General features: G+C 37.8%; 1 protein-coding gene across 1 annotated transcript; it reads left to right on the top strand.

Annotated features, from left to right (window-relative positions):
• Window positions 1-489: 489 nt before the first annotated feature.
• On the top strand, window positions 490-18,433 carry LOC107572098 (myotilin-like). Its single transcript, XM_016258513.1, has 16 exons — window positions 490-750; window positions 2,220-2,268; window positions 2,458-2,605; window positions 3,763-3,819; window positions 3,902-4,043; window positions 4,843-4,866; window positions 4,948-5,067; window positions 5,433-5,589; window positions 9,457-10,155; window positions 11,129-11,375; window positions 11,881-11,918; window positions 12,202-12,337; window positions 12,632-12,839; window positions 15,387-15,552; window positions 16,045-16,178; window positions 17,847-18,433. Exons 2-16 carry the CDS (start codon window positions 2,261-2,263, stop codon window positions 17,966-17,968), a joined length of 2,406 nt encoding a protein of 801 aa, XP_016113999.1. The 5' UTR covers window positions 490-750; window positions 2,220-2,260; the 3' UTR covers window positions 17,969-18,433.
• Window positions 18,434-20,410: the final 1,977 nt, after the last annotated feature.

The following is a 20,410-nucleotide window of genomic DNA, read 5'->3' as shown; positions in this document are numbered from 1 at the left end:
CCTACTGATTTGAAGTTCAACAATACAACAATTCATTCATTCATAATTTCATAACTTGCACAAGCACATTAAGTCACCAGTGTAGCAGTCGAGCTCGGAATATGGAAAAGCTTACATTCAGCGGATGGAAATATTGCTTTTGAAAGGAGTAACTAATGAGTAATATTACATGTTTTTGAGTAACTAGCCCAACACTGGTACTGATGTGCACATGCATGGATGACTGAACATACAAAGTGATTAAATGGGGATCAATCAAGTTCTGATACCACATTATATTTTTTCTTTCATAATTGGTAATACTAGTGGTAACTTACTAAGCTTATCAATCTCCCTGGACAACGATTAATAGATGAGTTTCTTGCACAAGCTATTTCCATCCCTGAGGCCAAGTGCATGAGTGTGGTCTATATTTGACACCCGAGTGTTCGGTTCTCCTGCTTACTGTGGAGTCAGCTGTGTGCGATGGACAGACTGTAATGTGAGATGCACCTTATACCTACCCAGACAACCTGCAGTCAAGCTGGTGAATCTCTTTAGCAATAGCCCAGTCTGAGTGCCTGTCCCCACTTCTCCATTTCTTTTACCAGGTAGAAGACTTCCAGTCAAAGAGGGGGGCAAACAAGACTTGCAGTGCACTCTCTTTGAGAGGGGAAGAGTGCAACAAGCTGGTCTTCCTAACTACCTTCAGCCTTGGTGTTGTCAGCCCAGGGGAATTCATTGTCCCCTCCACACTAAGAGGATACACCGGTAAGGCTCCAGCTTGTGAAACAGGTGCACTGGTGGGACCCATGCAATGAAATGGGTTTTCTTAGCCCGAGAGGTGGCAGATTAGTTGCTTTGACGGAGGGTATTGTCTGTGTTCAGCCTATAGGCTGTTCTGCTGTAATTTTAGATATATATGCTGAGTTGCTGCAAGAGGACCTTGTATTCCTGCTCATGTTTAGACATTACATGGCTGTGCCAAAAATATACCTGGCTTTAATGCTGATAGTGGAAGTGCTACACTTCCATTCCACTCTTCTAAAAGCTATATCCTAGATTATTCTTTTTTTGTTTTTTTGAGAAACTACAATATTTAGAAAACTAAAAAGACTAAGTGTATTTGAATGCAACCTTTGATGCAGCGTTACATATGTTGATCATACGCAGTGTAAGCAGGTATTCTCGCTCTTATCTGTCTGCATGGGTTATGGAGTTGCTATACGGTTCTTTGGAGTTCTTGATGGTTCATCACATATTTGCTTTTGGTTTATTTACCGCACCATTACATAGGTGATTTTCTAAATAGTGGGATTAATGAATTTTTTCTTCTTCTATGACATCAGGCTATAAATGCTTTTTTATTTGGTCTTGAACCTTTATTTTTAAGGTAGAATGAATCTACAGTGAAAGCACTATAGAAACACAAGGTGATTTGTGATCAATATGACGTCAAACTGATACAGTGACGAGGGATATTTCTGATTATTTGTTTAATAATAAAAAAAAGCCCTCTTTCTATTTTATTATTTGAGATGACACTTTCGAGTCCAATGCAGGGTGAAAGATTTATCCTACACCATGTGTTTCTAAATGCAACACACTGAAGGCACAACCAAATTAGCCCAGGGAGCTGCTCAGGTTTCGAGCACAGGGGTTAGACTCATTGCATTGCTATGAATAAAGTCACCTAACGTCAACAATCTGTTTACAAATCTTGCTCAAGAATATTAAAGCAGAAGAGTTTGAGAATGCAGAAAAGAGAAGAGGATTCAGTGGTGCTCACTTCCAACTTTATTGTAACTCTTGCCCTCAGATTTTATTATAATGGTATTATATTAAAGGTGTGTGAGACGTCAAGAACAGATACGACAGATTTCACCACTAATGTTATAAGTGCATTAAGACAAGACTGTACGTAAAACAAATGTGTGACTTCAGCTGAAGTCGTTTTTTGTGATTTGCTGTTTTCCACATAAAATCATCCTTCATAAGGTAAAGAACACTCTTTGAAAATATAACCTTGAAACCTTTAATACTGACCAAGTAAGGTCATGTCAAATTTGAAATCATAGTGGAATTAATGGTTAAAAGCCAACTTTGATGCTTGTTATCTCATAATTAGATTCTGAGACTTTAGCCTGGATTTCACAGACAGGGTCACCTTTATTTAAAGAAATGAACATTTCTTCTGTTGTCCTTAACTCAGTATTTCTGTATTGTTGAATGTTTTCTAGTGCCTCGGGACTCACCAACGCTCTTCTGAGATACTGGAAGCATGGCACAGTAAGAGACACTCCGTGCTTTCAATTACTATTTAAATTTGAACGCTTCAGCAGATCTCGAAAAAAAGCGTCCAGTTTCAGTTACAGACCAGAAGTTCTTCTTTTGTGAATGAAATGACAATAGCAATGACATTTATTATAAATGTAATTAAATTAATTAAATAATGCAGTTGTGTTCTAACTCTTTCAGGATTCAGAAAAAAACATCAACTATGTCTCTAACTATATCATCGTGCTCCCGAGACACATCCTCCTCCTCTTCATCATCCTCATCCTCGACCTCAATACAGCAGAGGCACTCCAGTTTAGTACAGCCTGTCTGCATCAGTCCTCAAATGGTAAGAACAAAAAATGCATACGTTTTTCATCAGGATCTGAAAAGTAGGCAAGTTATGCAACATAGAATTGTGCCTCCAAATCACAAACCATTTTTCACAAAGTTACATGCTTCCTCATGAACACACTCCACATTTAATTTATTTTCATGTATGTTACTCAGCTATTCTTCCTGTCATGTTGATCTGCCAGTCATGGGTTTCTGATGTGGAGAACGCTGCTTATATATGATCAGATGCATAATGAAATTATGCATTTAACAGTTAATGACCTAAGAGGTCAGCTTTGCTATTGTGCAATTCATAAATACTCTCAGAGAAAAAAAAGGTACAAAAGCTGTCACTGAGGCAATACCTTTTCAAAACGTACTAAAATGTACCATTTAGGTATGAACAGAGGCGGACAGTAGTGAAGTATTTTTACATTACTCAAGTAAATTTAAAAAGTGTCTGTAGTTGATCAGGGTGTTTTCTTTGGAAAACTTTACTTCACTACATTCCAAAGCATAATGTCATACTTTTTACTGCACTACATTTCATAAATAAAAGTTGTTGTTTGTTTTACCTTTAAAACTTAAGAACATTAAAAATGTAGTTGTACTCAAGTAAATCGTAGAATTACTTTTGCTTGAGAAAAGAAAGTAATATGAATAATATGAAACGTAGTGCAGTAAAAAGTACAACATCATGCTTTGGAATGTTGTGAAGTAAAGTTTTCTAAAGAAAAACACTGATAAAGTACAGACACTTGAAAAGTAGCAGAGTAAAAATACTTCACTACTGTCCGCCTCTGGGTATGAACATGAATACTTAGGTACAAATATGTGCCTTTAAGGTATTAAAATGCACCCTTTAGGGGTAAATAAGATATATATGTGTACCTTACTGTCCCAGTGGTAGCTTTTGTACCTTTTTTTCTGATGTAATCAGTTCATCTGTGTCTTTATCTGACTGTGCAAGTATGAATTACAGTAGATTTAGTTTTTACCGCATTCAAGCATTAAACTTGCGTGACGTGTAGGTATTTAAAAAGGGATAAAGCAATCTCACACACATCCACCATTTTTACTAAACCAAGCGCAGTGAGTTGTGAGTTGTGTGTGCTATGTGCATGTTACTTCCAGCCTAAGCACACATTGTTGATCTGTGTTTTTGTGCAGGTTCAGAACACAAACCAGGGTTCAGGGAATGCTGGAGTGTCTCCAACATTTGTCAAGGTAAAGCAACAATAACATGCCGTACACCTTAAACTGAGTGGACCAGTGCCAGGCTGTTATTGGTGGGGTTGTGTCTTCACAGGGTCTTCATGACGTGAGTACGCTGAAGGGGCAGCTGGTGGTCCTGGAGTGCAGGATCAGAGGAACACCTCCGCTGCAGATCTCCTGGTTCAGAGAGAACGAGCAGATCATCGACTCGGCAGACTTCCGGATTCTTAGAAAGAGTGAGTGAGAGCTCAGGCTGATTACAGCATTACTTTACATTTCGTTTAAAGGAATAGCTCACCCCAAAATGAAAATGTACTATATTTCAAGTCATCTAAAGCCATACAATAGTTTTGTGTGAAGATCAAGTTTGAAATTTGCATTCAGAATTTAAAAAAAAGATGCAAAAACTGGTGTGTTGTTATCAGTGACATATGTGTCCCTGGAGCACAAAAGCAGTGTTAAGTCGCTGGGGGATATTTGTAGCAATAGCCAACAATACATTGTATGGGTCAAAATTATACATTTCTCTTTTATGCCAAAAATCATGCACAGATCATGTTCCATGAAGATATTTTGTAAATGTCCTACCGTAAATATATCAAAACTTAATGTTTGATTAGTAATATGCATTGCTAAGAACTTCATTTGAACAACTTTAAAGATGATTTTCTCAATATTTAGATTTTTTTGCACCCTCAGATTCCAGATTTTCAAATAGTTGTATCTCAGCCAAATATTGCCCTATCCTAACAAACCATACATCAATGGAAAGATTATTTATTCAGCTTTTAGATGATGCATAAATCTCCATTTCGAAAAATTGACACTTAAGACTGGTTTTGTGCTCCAGGGTCACATTTATGCATTTTTTTAATGGATACAAAATATGCAAAAATTACCAGCATATAGGTTCAAATTTTCAAGGAATTTAACTATTTCTTTTCAAAACAATAATAGACATAAGATCACCTTACAAGTTTCATTGCAAGCCAATGAACTAAAATGGTTTCTTACTGTATTTTTTGCCTTTTTCAGAAGCAAGTTCAGCTTCTGTTCCTGGTGAGTAAACATTTATCTGAAAAGATGGTGCATGAAGGGATAGACTTACTAGACTTTTAACGCTTCTTTGTTTTATTATAGAGGAATTGTGCACCCTCGTGATCACAGAGGCGTATCCAGAAGATTCTGGAATATTTAAATGCTCAGCATCAAATCAGTTTGGAACAGTAACATGTAGTGCCATGCTTGAAGTATATACAGGTAACCTTCTTGTTTGATTTTATGCATGCTTACATGGCACAAATAAATCTAAATTAATGTATGCATGTCTTATTTAAGTTATTAATTTTACATTGCTTTTGTCATAAGACCTGTTATTTTATAAAATGATGCATAGCCTTTTCCCTGCCATTTGTGTGTTTGTACATTAAATATTTCAGCCAATTTGGTAATACTTTCCACCTCCAATAATATTTGTAATATAGAAACAGAAAGCAGCAGATTCCTACCAATGAACACTTTTTTTTTTATCTAGAACATTTGCTGTCACCATTTTGCAAACAAATAGTAGTGTAAGGGAAATAAAAAGAATACAGTATTTAATCATATAATTGTGTTCTTTGAAGACCTAGAGGAGGTGTTGGGAGAGGAGGATGAGCCTTCCTCTCTGAGCTCAGCTGGACTAGAGCCGGATGACCAGCCCTTGTTACTACAAGACACACTAATTCCTCCTCCAGAATGGCCTGACAGCTCTGAGGAAGAGACTGCCGCCCCTGTAGCACGGTAGGACATTTATCAGCATTTCAGGCATTGCAAAAATATTAAGATGTTAAATGTTAAGCAGAATAATGTGTCAAATCAATCACTGTTGAACTACTCGAATGCTTCCTTACAAAAGAGCTCAATAGGAGAGGCAAGGCAAATTCAAAGACATGTGAAAAAACATCATCATGGCTGTTACGTTTTAAAGGAGAGTGGCTTGATCAAGTGGAAACTACAGATTATTTGTGCAGCACAGTGACACTCGTTTTGTTTTGTTTTGCTTGCTGTGTGTAGGTGTAATGGATTTTTATGACTATAAAATGTTTCTTTAAATAATTTAATATTGATAACATTTAATACTGTTTAAATATGTTCAGTTGATTATATCATATTAGCTATATTAACATTTTATTTGTAAATGAACTTTCTTGTTTTGAATATATTTACATGTATTCATGAATACTGTAACAACTATAATGTTGGTACAGGTTCACCAAAAGTGTTAGTGATCAAAAATTTAAAGTCAAACGTAAATCAAGTTAAATTAAACATTGGGCTTGCGCACAGATAAATTGTGTTATATAATGACACTAAGACACTAAGAACAAACAACTGATAACAAGATATAAGGAAAAGAAAATAGGGCCCAATACAGGACCTTGAGGTACCCCACAGATAACGGGTGCAGACAAATAGGAGCTGTTCCCTATTCTAGCAATTCTGTTCTGTCTGTAATGCGGGAAGCGAACCATAGAAATACAATAAGTAATATAAAAGATTTACTGAGGATGAAAAGGATCTAGCAATGTCTTTAAAGTTTCAGGATTACTTACAGATTGCTTCAAAGACCCAAGGTTGGTAATCAGAATAGGAACAGAGGGTAATGATTACAACCAGGTAAACCAGGTCACCTTTATTTATATAGCTCTTAATACAATACAGACTGTTTCAAAACAACTTTACAGTGATGAACAAGAAAACAGTGATGCGAACAGAATTTAATTCTGCTGTAAAGCAGCTGTAAAATGACTGTAAAAAAACATGTACATTTAGTCAAATTTGTATTAAATTGACCTGGAGTTGTAGTGTCACTGACTGATTTGAGCTCATAAAAGTTTAAAAAAGCTATTTCAGTCTGTTGAATAATCTTTGTGAAGATTTCTCTTTCCTTTTTGGGGTCAAAGTCAGTAGGTTCAAGTAGGTTGCAAGCAGGAATATCTATTACTGTGACATGGTGATCCATATAAATTGCTTGCATGTGCCCTCTATTCCCACATTTAACTTGCAACAAGTAAAACTATCATGTAGCTGATTGACAGTTGGCTGTTGAGGCATGCAACATTCACCTTTAGTCTTGACGACAGGAATAAATCAAGTTAACAGATTTATTCACTTTTGCTCAGATGTTCTCATTATTCGATGTGCATACATTGTCCGTGGGTTGAATGGGTGGTTCCTCAGGAATGGTGGGGGCGTGAGTCTGCTGCTCATGACTCACATAGCTTTCTATAGATAAACAGCCCGACAGTATCTCATTGAGAGAACAGATGCCAGAGAATCGCTCTACACCTTCAACCTTTCAAACCAACTTTACATACAGTTGATCTTTCTGGCTAGCAAACTAATTTTAAAGAGCAGGTAAGCACAAGATTTGTAATCTGGATAATAATCTGTTACACTTTATTGCAATCAGAGTGACCCAAAAATCAATACATCTGTGTAATCATTTTATTGATGCATGATCAGTCCTTTCACATTTTGTGTTCAGTAGGTAAATCAAAACATGTTCTTTGCTTTATAAAAATCTAGATTCTGTAAATCTGACTCGCTGTTCATCGCTGAAGCTTTTTTCACCCTTCACTCACTGCTGAGTGTTTGTATAGGATGCATTGCTGGTTTTGTTGTCCCATTCCCGTTTTATTTCATTCAACACTTTGCTCACATACTATTGTATATTTATATCCTGCTTAATTGTAAAATAATATAAATATCAATATACGCCTGCTGTTATGCTGAGCAGTGCTTTAACCATCACAGATATATACACATTGTTATACGTTATTGAACTGTTACTGAAGTGAATGACATTTAGTGAGCTCGGCCTTTATTCACAATGACCTCCAAACAGGGTAAGTGAGTGCCAGCGTCGCTGTAAATGAACTGCACCTGCCACGTCTGTCAGTCAGGCCTCATGACACTTTTTTTAGCCACATGGCTCTCAGAAACACCAGCGGTATGCAGTTATGAACCACTGCCATGTTCATTAAAGGGTAAAAAAGATTGTTTACTCATTGAATGTATTTCCAAATGTTAAATGTGTACTTGGTAGTTGTCTTTATGTTAAGTAAGTAATGATTTCAGAAATGTAAGATGGCTCTTAGGTTGCTTGTGTGTGTGGTGCTATGCATATATGATCATTGGTCATTTACATGAGAGGCGTTTGTAGACACAGACAAAGGCAAACATATGTATTATATAGCCTATGTATTCGTGTTCTAACTACTGTGTCATTTAGCCGTGTTTCCCCTCCGTGAGGCATGGAGTTGTTGAGAGCAGCCATCAGTCAGGCTTACAATAACATTGCTGTTTGTTTGAGCAGCCTAACCAGCATGACACAACAACAGAGAGTCGACCAATGGCGTGAGTTTGGGGCGGAGCTATGTGTTTGGGGGTGGGCTCAGGAGACCTGTCTAAATCAGTCATTTAGTTTTGCATCCATTTAGTAATGCAGAAACGTACTAATTCTGTCAGGATTTACTAAAGATATGCCGTGAACAATTAGTGACGAAAAGGCACGGACAGTTATTTTTGCAGCTGACCTTGTTGTATATGCATTTGTAGCAGTTTCACCTCGCAGAAGCAACATTTATGTGAGGAGAGTATTTAAATGAAGCGTGCAAATGTGATTTACTAAGATTTACGTTTGTCAGTTTACTGGTATTTGCACCATTAATTAATGCCAAAAAGCAAGTCTAAACCCAGTTTGAGCTTTGCAAATGAATTTTGCACTGCTTTTGAAAGATTGTGTTGGTCATTATGGAAACTTGGCTGCGTCTGTGCTCTTTAATTTGCTCATTGTCAGTAAATCAGCTGCAAAACTTTCCACTCCCATTGGCCATTCTGGTCTTGTGATGTTTTAGTAAATCTGGCCCTTAACGTTTGTCATGCAAAGTGTTACTTATTGGGCTTATATTCATTTCTTTGGTTCCGGTTTGTGTAAGAGAGGCCAGTTAGCAATAGATAAACTTACCTCACTCCCTTGGCCTAGTCTTTAGCATCCTCATTATTCTCCCCACCTCCTTACCTGCAGAGTTGATTGCATTTATGAGTTCACTTCAAACGGAAGTGAATGGTAATCTCAGTTCTGAATGGTACACAACACTGCTTGCTAGTATAGGAGATCCTGCTTTACAGCTGTATTCTACTGTAGGAGGATTCCAGTCAAGCGGGTTAAACTTTTAACATTGCCTAAAGCAGGGAGGTCCAGTCCTGCTAGAGCAGTAATCAAGTACACTATTAAAAATAAAGGTTCTTTATTTGGCAATGTTTCCACAAATAACCTTTACCATCAATTGAACCTTTTTCCATTCAACAAAAGGTTCTTTACAGTGGAACAACTGTTCACTGAAAGGTTCTTTGGGGAACCAAAACTGGTTCTTCCTTGGCATCGCTGTGAAACCCCTCTTTTGGAGCATTTATTGTTGAACCTTGTAATCAAGATATTCAAGATCTTCCAGGCTGGGACCAACTGGAGCTAAACTGTGCAGGACCAGGATTGGCCTAATATCCAAATTCTTTTTGTTTAGATTCATTCACTTGCCTGCAAATCATCAGTGTGAACTCCTTTTTTGAACTACCTAATCCAAGTTTAATGTATTTTTCCAACAGGGTGCCGGAGTCTCCTGTGGACACGGAGAGCAAACAGGTGACTGAAGCTGCAGAGCTCTCCTCCACGAGCAAACCTGATCCTCCAGCAAAGGGGGTTAAAAACAGCATCCCACATCCATTCCTTCCCACCAGCAAGCTGAGTAAGCCAGCGGAGCCCAGAGGCAGTGCCATGAACGTGGCTGACCTGCCCACCTTCTCGCCATCGCTGTACCCCCCCAGTGCCTTTAACTATGAGCGACCTCGCCATTTCATCCAATCCCTGCCCAGTTTCCACACACCTGACAGTGAGATCAGCAAACCCAACAACCTTAGTCCCCCGGCTTTAATGGCTGCTCCGTTACTGAGCCCTCCTCAGCCTGGACCCGCTCGGACGTCCATGAGCTCAAGCATGACTTTGATTCCTAAACCACAGAGCTCTCCAAACAATGAGAGACTATCATCAGCTGCTTTCCTCTCATCTGTCCTGCCGAGCTCCCAGGCCAAATGCATGTCCATACCTCAGTCTCCATCTCTGCGGCGCTCCCCCAAATCAGCCAGCCCGACACCGAGACCCCAGGAGCAGCCTCCGTCTCCTCCGAGTCGGTCGCTGGGTCACGCTCCTGCAGCTGTCCCACCCCGGATATCTCAAGATACTCCAAAAACAAGCGCTCCACCTCCACAGCCCCCACCTGTGTCTCACATGAGCTTCACACCCAACACGTGAGTGTGTTACGGCTGACATTTATCTGAAACACTGGAATGCATGGTTATATCCTCCTACAGGAAAGAAATTAGACCTTTTTGATGTCTTAGTTGTTTATTCTAAAAAGCGATGAGATTTTTATGTAATTCAAAGATCTTAATTTAATAAAGTTGAAATATGAAAAATGACTAAATTATCCAGTGTCCTCAGAGCTTAAAAGGGAACAGTTCATCAAAAAAATGAAAGTTTGCTGAAATTGTGCTCACCCTCAGGTCATCTGAGAGTTTGTTTCTTCGTCAGATTTGGAGAAATGTGTCATTGCATCACTTGCTGCAGTGAATGGGTGCCGCCAGAATGAGAGTCCAAACAGCTGATAAAAACATCACAATAATCCACAAGCAATCCACAGTACTCCAGTCCATCAGTTAACATCTGGAGAAGACAAAAGCTGAAACACATCCAGCATTAAAACATTTTTAACTCAAACACGAGTCCATAATCCATAATAACGCTTCCTCCAGTAAAAAAGTGCATCTCCTGTTGTCTCTCACATCAGAATCCAGCCACACATTTGTTTAGAGCTGTTTAAACGCTGCTTGATCTGTACAGATTTCTCTCCTGATTCACACCAGAACACTTTGTCACTGGAGGAAGAGTTATTATGGATTATAGACTATGGTATTTTAGTTAAAAGCATCTTAATGCTGGATTAGTTTCATCTTTTGTCTTCTCCAGATGTTATCTGATGGACTTGAGTGCTGTGGATTACTGTGATGTTTTTATCAGCTGTTTGGACTCTCATTCTGACGGCACCCATTCACTGCAGAGCATCCATTGCTGAGACACTGATGCAATGCTACATTTCTCCAAACCTGATGAAGAAACAAACTCATCCTGATTGTGGAAGGCCTGAGGGCGAGCACATTTTCAGCAAATTTACATTTTTGAGTGAACTAAACGCTTAAAAATGGACATGGACTGTTTTCACAGCTTGCCAAAGCCGATCTTGAAGAAGACTGTTTCCCGACCAGTGTCTCGCGCCACAGATCAAGAGATTCAGGGCTCAAAAGATGCTCTCATTCAAGACCTTGAAAAGAAGCTACGGAACAAAGCTCCTCAACAGAGGACCATTCAGAAGATGTCTTACGAGGAGCGGATGGCGAGAAGATTGCTGGGAGCAGATAATGCCGCCTCAGTATTTGATCTTGAAAATTCATTCAGTTCACAGCCTGCACAGGTATTGTCATTTTAAGTTATTGGATGTTTAATGCAACGGCAGAATACCTTTTAAAGCTTGAGTCACTAATGTCAGAGCTTGTTACGAGGAAACACTATGCAGTGATCGTGGCTTTATAGCCAGGTGCTCATGTGTGCAAACAAGCTAAAGTTTCCTACAGAGAATCCCTGTTACATGATATTACATTAGTAACATCACAAGTAATGCTAAAACCCCTGGTAATCAAGAGACACGTGTCAGTTTATGCAGCTATACTTTATTCGCATTTGCTACCATCACTCCAGTTGCCAGGAATGTTCAAAGCCAGACCAAACAGATAACAGTCTGTCCATAGGCCTAAAATAGCATGAGCAAAACCCATGTGCTCTGCAGCTATCCTATTCATCATGATGCTATTATTATTATAATACCACCACATGTGCCTCAATTCCTTTAGTTTGTCAGACTGTCTATCTATCATATTTTGTAATGTTATTCAAGCAAATGTCATGCACTATTCTAACAGCCAGGCTCTCCAGAAGGTCTCCAGCCTGGAGGAACATGGTAAATGTCTCTTTGCATTAGGAGCATCAGTTTGGAGTTTGGAGGCTTTCATATTATTATCGTGCATGTACACCTAACACTTCTGACATGTTTTAGAGTTGATGAATGAACACTGACTGACATTAGTGAATGCACCAAACACTGAGTGACACAATCTAAGACACACACTTTGTGCTTGTTGTGGGTGATCGTCTAATGCTCTGAGCCCTGCCTGTGTTGATTATTGAGTTTGTTTTGTTGGATTTCTGTCCCATTCAGTTCATTTGCACCTTTTTTTGCACAGGTCCAGAAAGAATCGTCCTGGAGGAGACGGTATAGAGGCCTCGGCCATCCAAGAGAAGTGTTTTGCTCCTCGTTTTATACAAGTGCCGCAAGATCTTTCTGTTGAAGAGGGACGATTCTGCAGGATTGATTTTAAGGTGGTTATCATTTACTGATATAATAAAATGACACCTTGCATGCATTTGTTTGACATATTACTCCAATGCTTCTGATAAGATGAAATATTAACGAAGCTGTCCTGGGCAGTATAACACACACACACAAAACTGAATTTATAACCTGATGCAGAAAATAACATTATACTGCAAACAGCGGTAGTTAATAGGAGTCTAGAGTTTATGAGCATTCTTTTACAGAAATACAGTTGTAGTAATATCTTTGCAAACCAACATTTTAGCATTTTTAAGTTTTGCTTTTCTTTCTTTCTGCAGGTTGTAGGTTTGCCAACGGCAGATATTTCTTGGTATCTGGATGGGAAACTCATCCGACCTGATGATTACCATAAGATGCTGGTGTGTGAGAAAAGCGTGCACTCCTTCATCATTGAGATCGTGACTATTCATCATGCAGGTGTTTATGAATGTGTAGCGAAGAACCGTGCCGGAGAGAGCCACTTCTCCCTGCGTCTGGATGTGATCGGTGAGCAGTCTTGTGTTACCTGGATAACGTTAAGAATAAACTTTCCTTTTTGTTGCATTTTTTTTTTTGAAATACAGTGTCTTGTGAAAGTATTCATGCCCTTTTATTTTGTCCTATTGCAACCTTATGCTAAAATGCTTTAAAAATCACATCAGTCTACAACCCTATTCCTAAAACAGTTGTCCCATAAAAGGACACGGTGTAAAATGTAAATAAATCAGAGTGCAATGATCTGCAAATCTCATGAAGCCATATTTTATTCACAATAGAACACGGAAAACAGATTGAGAAAATGTACCATTTTAAGGAAAATAGGTCATTTTGAATGTGATGGCTGCAACACATCTCAACAAAGTTGGGACGGGGCAACACAAGCTGGAAAAGTAAAAAAGAAACAACTGGAGGAGCATTTTGCAACTAATTAGGCTGATTGGCAACAGCTCATCAACATGATTGGGTATAAAAGAGTATCTTAGAAAGACAGAGGTTCACCAGTCTGTGAAAAACTGCATGTACAAATTGTTGAACAATTTCAGAATAGTGTTCCTCAGCATAAAACTGCAAAGACTTTGAATATCTCTTCATCTACAGTACATGGACAGGTGTGCGCCTTTCCAAGTCCATTCAAACTCTAAACTTCTCCAAGATGATCCAGAAAAAACGGGAAAGCTGCTTGGTTATATTTTAAGTGCCATAGGTTTGAATACTTAAGCAATGTAGTTATGCCTTTTCATTTTAATAAATTTAAGTTGTCACAAAAAATGTCACTAGCATCGAGTGAAAATAATTTAAAACATTTTAGCATAAGGTTGCAACAAAAAATTGAAGAAGCATGAATACTTTGGCATGGCAAACCGTCATTCATTATATTAGATATGATGGAATGTTTTAATCATTTTGATCATGATTTGTTTTTTCACACGAGTACTAAACAATAACCACCTAGTGCAACAAATCTGCATGTCTGAAGCTGCCATATGCACCAACAATATCAGTGGAGCTTGACGTTTTGTGGAAGTTGGTGCAGAATCCAGCGAGGAGTGCATGATGCTCCCAAGTTCAAAACATTTTTATTGTTTAAGTCCTCTCTCCCTGTTGAAAAAACCAGCATATGCTGGTTAGGCATGTTTTGACGCTGGGTTGCTGGTTTAAGCTGATCCTTTTGCTGGTTTATGCTTGCCATGTGCTGGCAAAGGACCAGCTTAAACCAGCAATGGACCAGCTTAAACCAGCAAAGGACCAGCATAGGACCAGCAAGGGACCAGCTTAAACCAGCAAAGGACCAGTTTAAACCAGCAAAGGGCCAGCATCTGTTTTTTTCTACAGGGAGTACAGGCTAGCTTTGAGTTGATTGAGAGAGTAACCACATTTAAATGTTTAGATGGAAAAAGATGTGCCTCTGTAATTCTCTACATATTAGAGTTACTAGTTACTAGTTACATGTAACAGAATTACAAAGTAAATTACTAAAAAGATACTGAGAAAATAGGTTACACTTTATTTTAAGGTGTGCTTGTTACAGTGTAATTATACATTTAAGTACGGAGTAATATTAATTAACTAGATGGTTAGGGTTACTTGCATGTAATTATGCATAATTTATTGTTATTATAATAGTAAGTACATGTAACGTGTAACAAGGACACCTTAAAATAAAGTGTTACCAGAAAAAAATGTGTAATTAAATTACAGTTACGTATGAAAACGATTACAAAGGGTGTTACACCTGAATATTTTATGACTTCAAATCTGTATTTAACCTCAGAATGATCTCAAAGTAAGAAGAGGTGCTAAAGTCTGATTTTGTGGTGGCTGTGCTTTAAAATGAAATTATTATAACCTTAATTGAAGTGATGAAGGATTTTGAGACGTCTGACAGTAATCAGCGTTGAGTTCTACTGTAAGGTTAACTCTGCCTGCTTTACGTGTTCCAGAATGATTCTGACAGCTGAAAATATTCATTAGAAATGTAGAAAAGTAATCAAAAAGTAACTGAATGTAATCAGTTACATTACTTCAAAAAAGTAATTGAAATAGTTACGCTACTTATTACATTTAAAACTGGGTAACTTGCAATCTGTAACCTATTGCATTTCTAAAGTAACCTTCCCAACACTGATGGTCAAGAGAGTTGAGTGACAGCTGTCATGCATTTGGGGATGATAGACTTCTTAACCACAGATTTAAAAAATTGTTAATTAAATGTGTCTAGTACTGAAAAGAAACAGTATTATGTATATTCAATCTGTGGCCTTCATTCCATCCTTCCTGCGTGATGAGCTCGTTAAGAAACTGATTTTAGTTGGTCAAAGGAAACAAGAGACACGATGAGGACATTCAAATATACTGTATGTGGGAGTGGTCCTTATGCCTGGTTAAGAACGATGTATTTTGTGAATTGTTTTGTAGACCACAATAGATGCACTTTTCTAACAATAAATTGCATCAAATGATTCACGAGATCCGCTCTGTGCTGAGTGTGCGAGTATTTCAGGTTTCTAAAAAGCTTCTGTGAGGTGATTGTAGATGCTCTGCGTGTGTCCTCAGCTCAGGAGCTGCTCTGTCCTCCCTCGTTTGTGGTGAAGATGAGGAACTCGCGGGTTCTGGAGGGCGACGGCGTGCGGCTCGAGTGTAAGGTGACGGCGTCTCCAGCACCGCAGCTCTACTGGAAGAAAGACAAGGAAATGCTGCGCGTCGACCCCATGAGAATGAGGTCTGACATGCATCATTCACTGCGGTTCCCAAATGTTTTATAGGATTCACAGACTATTATAGCATTACATTTACATTTACATTACGATGTGTTCAATACTTATTTTACCTGCTGTATTTGGCAAAGTAACTTTCACAGAAAAGGTCATATTTTGGAATGGCACGAGGAAAATTCATTCTAAAATGGTTATTTCACAGATCTTCACAGTGTGTTTCAGCATTCAGAGACTACAAACTTGTACATACAAATGTGTCTCTCATCCAGACCACTACAAGCATGACAAACTCTGACACCGTTTCTGGAGAACTGAGCTTTAGAAATCACATTCTAACTGCAGAAATGTTCATGGTCGTAATGCATTTCTCCCTTGAGCTTTTTAAAAACAGTTGCATAATTGTCTCGGACAGTTGATTTACAGTTCATCTTCTCATCTGAAAGCTTCGTTACTGTAGTCTCTGTAGTTGTGTGATGTTTGTGTGTTTGGTGTGTCAGTCTCTCTCAGGACGCTTCAGGAAAGCAGTGTCTGGTGATTGATCCAGTGATAAAGTCTGACGCAGGCTGGTACACGGTGTCTGCCATTAATGAAGCGGGCATGTCCACATGCAACGCCAGGCTAGACGTGGCCAGTAAGTGCACTTACTGAGTTTGCTCGACTCACTTTATCTTTAAGACTTGTTTGAAAGTTTGTTTGCTTAGGCTTTTGCTGAAAACTCTTTCTAAACTTACGTTTAGATGCATTGACATTACAAAACTTTATATTTTTGTATTCACAAAGTTAACCCTCTGGTGTTGTTTGGTCATTTTTGACTGAAAAAATAATGAAGTTGTTTTTTAAGGTTAATAGACACAAACAAAACACAAACACACACATGCAAAAAAAAAATAAATAAAATAAAGACATGATTCGAAACAGTTAAAAGGTCTTAAAAGAAATAAGAATATGCAATTTGTTGCAGTCCATATTGACCGGCGTAGGAAATAAATGGGACGTGAATTTCATCTAGTGGAAACGTTTGTTACGACGCTCAAACAAAAGCTGACTGAAAGCACATGTTTTGCAATATCAACCTCAAATTTGAAACACAACTTGATTAGATGTATGGCTTTGATTTCCTTCCAGTTTTACACATCTTTAAGACTTGTTTGAAAGTTTGTTTGCTTAGGCTTTTGCTGAAAACTCTTTCTAAACTTACGTTTAGATGCATTGACATTACAAAACTTTATATTTTTGTATTCACAAAGTTAACCCTCTGGTGTTGTTTGGTCATTTTTGACTGAAAAAATAATGAAGTTGTTTTTTAAGGTTAATAGACACAAACAAAACACAAACACACACATGCAAAAAAAATAAAAATAAAATAAAGACATGATTCGAAACAGTTAAAAGGTCTTAAAAGAAATAAGAATATGCAATTTGTTGCAGTCCATATTGACCGGCGTAGGAAATGAATGGGACGTGAATTTCATCTAGTGGAAACGTTTGTTACGACGCTCAAACAAAAGCTGACTGAAAGCACATGTTTTGCAATATCAACCTCAAATTTGAAACACAACTTGATTAGATTTATGGCTTTGATTTCCTTCCAGTTTTACAGAGAAAAAAAACATTTTGGAAAATATATATTTCTTATAACATTTAAAAATGGTATTTTTGTGCATTTCTCATAATAATAAACTTAATTATACATTTTCATAATAATACGTTTTTTTTGTGTGTTTTTTAAAACCAAAGCATTCAAGATTTATGACTATATTTCATTTTTAGGTCTGTACTTAAAAAGGGTTTAACAGGAAATAAATAGATCATAACTGCTCTATAAATACAATTTAGTACCAAAAATATTAAATAAAAAAACATTATTGAACTAAAATAGTACTCATTTCATTGAGGGGGGAAAAACACCCCCCATTTTTTAATCACGTTTTTACATAGCCCTGTTTGACAAATGAATTTATGAATTATGATTTCATAAAACTGCATGTATAATAATGTACAAATGAGTTTGAAATATCTTGATATGCATGTCATACTACAGGACACTGTGTCATTCCATTTTAACTTCATTTCTGAACTTATTTGTTGTGTTTTCTTTGCATGCATGGGTTACTTGGGTTGTTACCGACATCTGGTGAACATTTCAAGTCAACAGCACCTTTAGAAATATATTTACTGAGAGAAATGGTGACGTGTTCAGTGCTTATTTTACCCGCTGTATTGATTATTGTCTCTGTTGACCCAGATTTAGTGCTTTTAGCCGTCTCTCAGCCTTAAATCAGAATGTGTTTTCCTGCAGCTCGGCTGAATAAGTCTGCTCCTCCTGTCAGGACACTGAAGACTCTTCCCATCTTCTCCACACTGAGCACCGAGCCTGTCCCTCATCACACCGCCCCGCTGTACGAGAGCGAAGAGCTGTAGACGCTCACATCTGAGATGATCATGCCCTTCTCTGTAAATGAGCAGATAATGGGTCAGACACGCTTCAGCCGGAGCTGCTGTTTGCCTGAGGAATGCCTGGACAAGAGTTTATCATCATCCCAGCACAAGACTTCACTGGTGCACAAGCTCTCCTGTGCTGTTTGGTTGGAAACGGATTACCAGATTCATAAAGCTGCATATTTATGACACCCAATACAAGGAAAAATAATGCATCTAATTATTGTTTGTTAGACTAATGCTTTGATTGCTGTATGTCTCTCAATACATGTGTGCAGTGCAGTCACTGATGCACTCAGAACTACATTATGATCGTATATATGTACTGAAAATGATATTTGTTGGAACTTTTGTTACTAGTACAAAGGATTCGGTCAAATGTATCGATTACGGTCCTCAACAGATATAATTTGTGTTATTTATGACGTGAGACGAACATTTGAGTAAAGATCTTTGTGAAAATACTACATTTATCTCCGAGGTGTTTTTTTCTCCTGCCATGACATACTTTCAAATGAGAAAACAGTTACTATTAAATAATACTATATATATATATATGCCGTCAAATGATTAACTGCAATTAATTGCATCCAAAATACGTTTTTTTACATAATGTGTATTGTGCATATTTATACAGCATATATTTAGAAAATATTTATATTCATAGAATTTATATCATACATAAATATATTTAATATATAAACTTTTTGTTAAATATATACATGCATGTGTGTGTATTTATATATACATAAATATATTTCTAATATATTTATATATATGTGTGATAACTGCCTAAAAATGTATTTCATTCATTAATCGTCCTCAAGTCTGACTGTAAAGAAGTTAAGAAGTTAAAAAGGCTCTTTTCCAAAAGATTTATTACAGAAACATTCTATAAACAAATTATAAAAAGGCCAAGAAAAAAATATTCTGTCGATCATAACCACTTGGATGTATGAAATGCAATATGACATGCTCTCGGAGCCTCTTCAGCACAGATGCTGTATTAGTGCACAGGACTCGGTGTGAAGTTCTCTTTAGAGCTGGGCTTTGATCAACAGAATACCGTCATGACAATAAAACCGTCCACATGTAAAACTACACAGACACAGAGCATGTAAAGAAAGAGAAGGTTCATCCACTCAGCACAATCAGCTCAATAGAGACAATCTTCAGATCTCCACATCGCTCTCTTTATCATTATCATGGTCACCATCGTAAAACTCGTTCGCTGCTTCAGGCCTGCGATGAAGATCAGGACATTCAATATTCAGTCGAGCAGCTGACATTATATCTTCAACAGTAAAGCACAATAACGATATATACAAATATATCTTTATATATACTTTTAGCAAATGTATCAGATGTTAAATGTATCAAAAGTGATTTATAATGTTACAAAATATTTCAGATAAATGCTGCTATTTCTATGCTGTAACTTTCTACTTATTAAAGAATCCCGTCTCACAGTTAAATATCAAACAACACTGTAATCTTTATTAATTAGTGACGCACCAACATTTTGGCCACTGACATTTTCAGCCAGTTTCTTTCTAACAGAGTAAGTGACTCTCAAAAAGTATTCAAGGAAATATGATTGGCTGCCGCAGGGGACGACTCTGAAGGAGTCAGAAAAGTCTGATGCTGTGGGCATAAGCCGAGAGAAACGTTAAGAGATTTAGATGATGGCTGGCTTTGTTGTAAGAGAGAAGTGTGCATTCTCAAAAAGCATTCATGAAGATCAGACCGGTTCTCTCGTGAAAAATAGGCAGTTGTCAAAAGAGTGTGACGCGAGTTTAACATGTTCCAACTTTAGCAGCTTTTTAAGCAACAATGCGGGAAAATAAAGGGTGTGGCTTTAATTTTAATTAGAGATGTCTCCGATTTCAGGCAGAATTAGCATATTGAGATGCTGTTCCTCACTGACTTATAGTGCGGGAAAGGTTTTGGTCTTATTGTAGTTTAAACAGGAAGCTGCTATAAAGTAACAAGTGATGCAAAGATCCAGGTACACAATGTGTTTGCATGTTCATTTTGATAATTCAGACATCGCAACAAGGCTATAATTGAAGGACAGGAAGTTAAACATTTACTTGGACCTGACAGCAAACCCAGAGCCTGTGTGTTAGCGATAGAAGGCACCTTTGCTCACGTCACAGAAGCAGAAAGACTTTGGTGAACAAAACAATTCAATAAAACACTGTAATGAGGCATCAGAGAAACAAACAGAACATAATATGATATGAGTCGCAGAGGCTGAATAAAAAGGGTTATTTCTGACACAGTGAGAGAGAAATGTTTTCATTTATTTATCTCTGCATCTCACTGTCGCCATCTTCTTCACAGAACCGGAAGTACGCGCTTCCTCTTCTTCGTGGCTGCTGCTGCTGCCGCCGCCCAGAGATCATGCTGAACAGCGCCCCC

This window comes from Sinocyclocheilus grahami, unplaced genomic scaffold (genome assembly GCF_001515645.1).
Source record: "Sinocyclocheilus grahami isolate Dianchi unplaced genomic scaffold, SAMN03320097.WGS_v1.1 scaffold1697.1, whole genome shotgun sequence".
In the NCBI taxonomy this organism is placed as follows: Eukaryota; Metazoa; Chordata; class Actinopteri; order Cypriniformes; family Cyprinidae; genus Sinocyclocheilus; species Sinocyclocheilus grahami.
Note: the sequence above shows the minus strand (reverse complement) of the source record. Positions and strands in the feature narration are given on the sequence as shown.

Bases quoted from the DNA above. Each gene is read 5' to 3' on its own strand.
- LOC107572098 (XM_016258513.1), top strand. The intron at 4,044-4,842 runs GTGAGTGAGAGC...TGCCTTTTTCAG, and splicing joins CTTCCGGATTCTTAGAAAGA to AAGCAAGTTCAGCTTCTGTT. The intron at 5,590-9,456 runs GTAGGACATTTA...TTTTTCCAACAG, and splicing joins ACTGCCGCCCCTGTAGCACG to GGTGCCGGAGTCTCCTGTGG.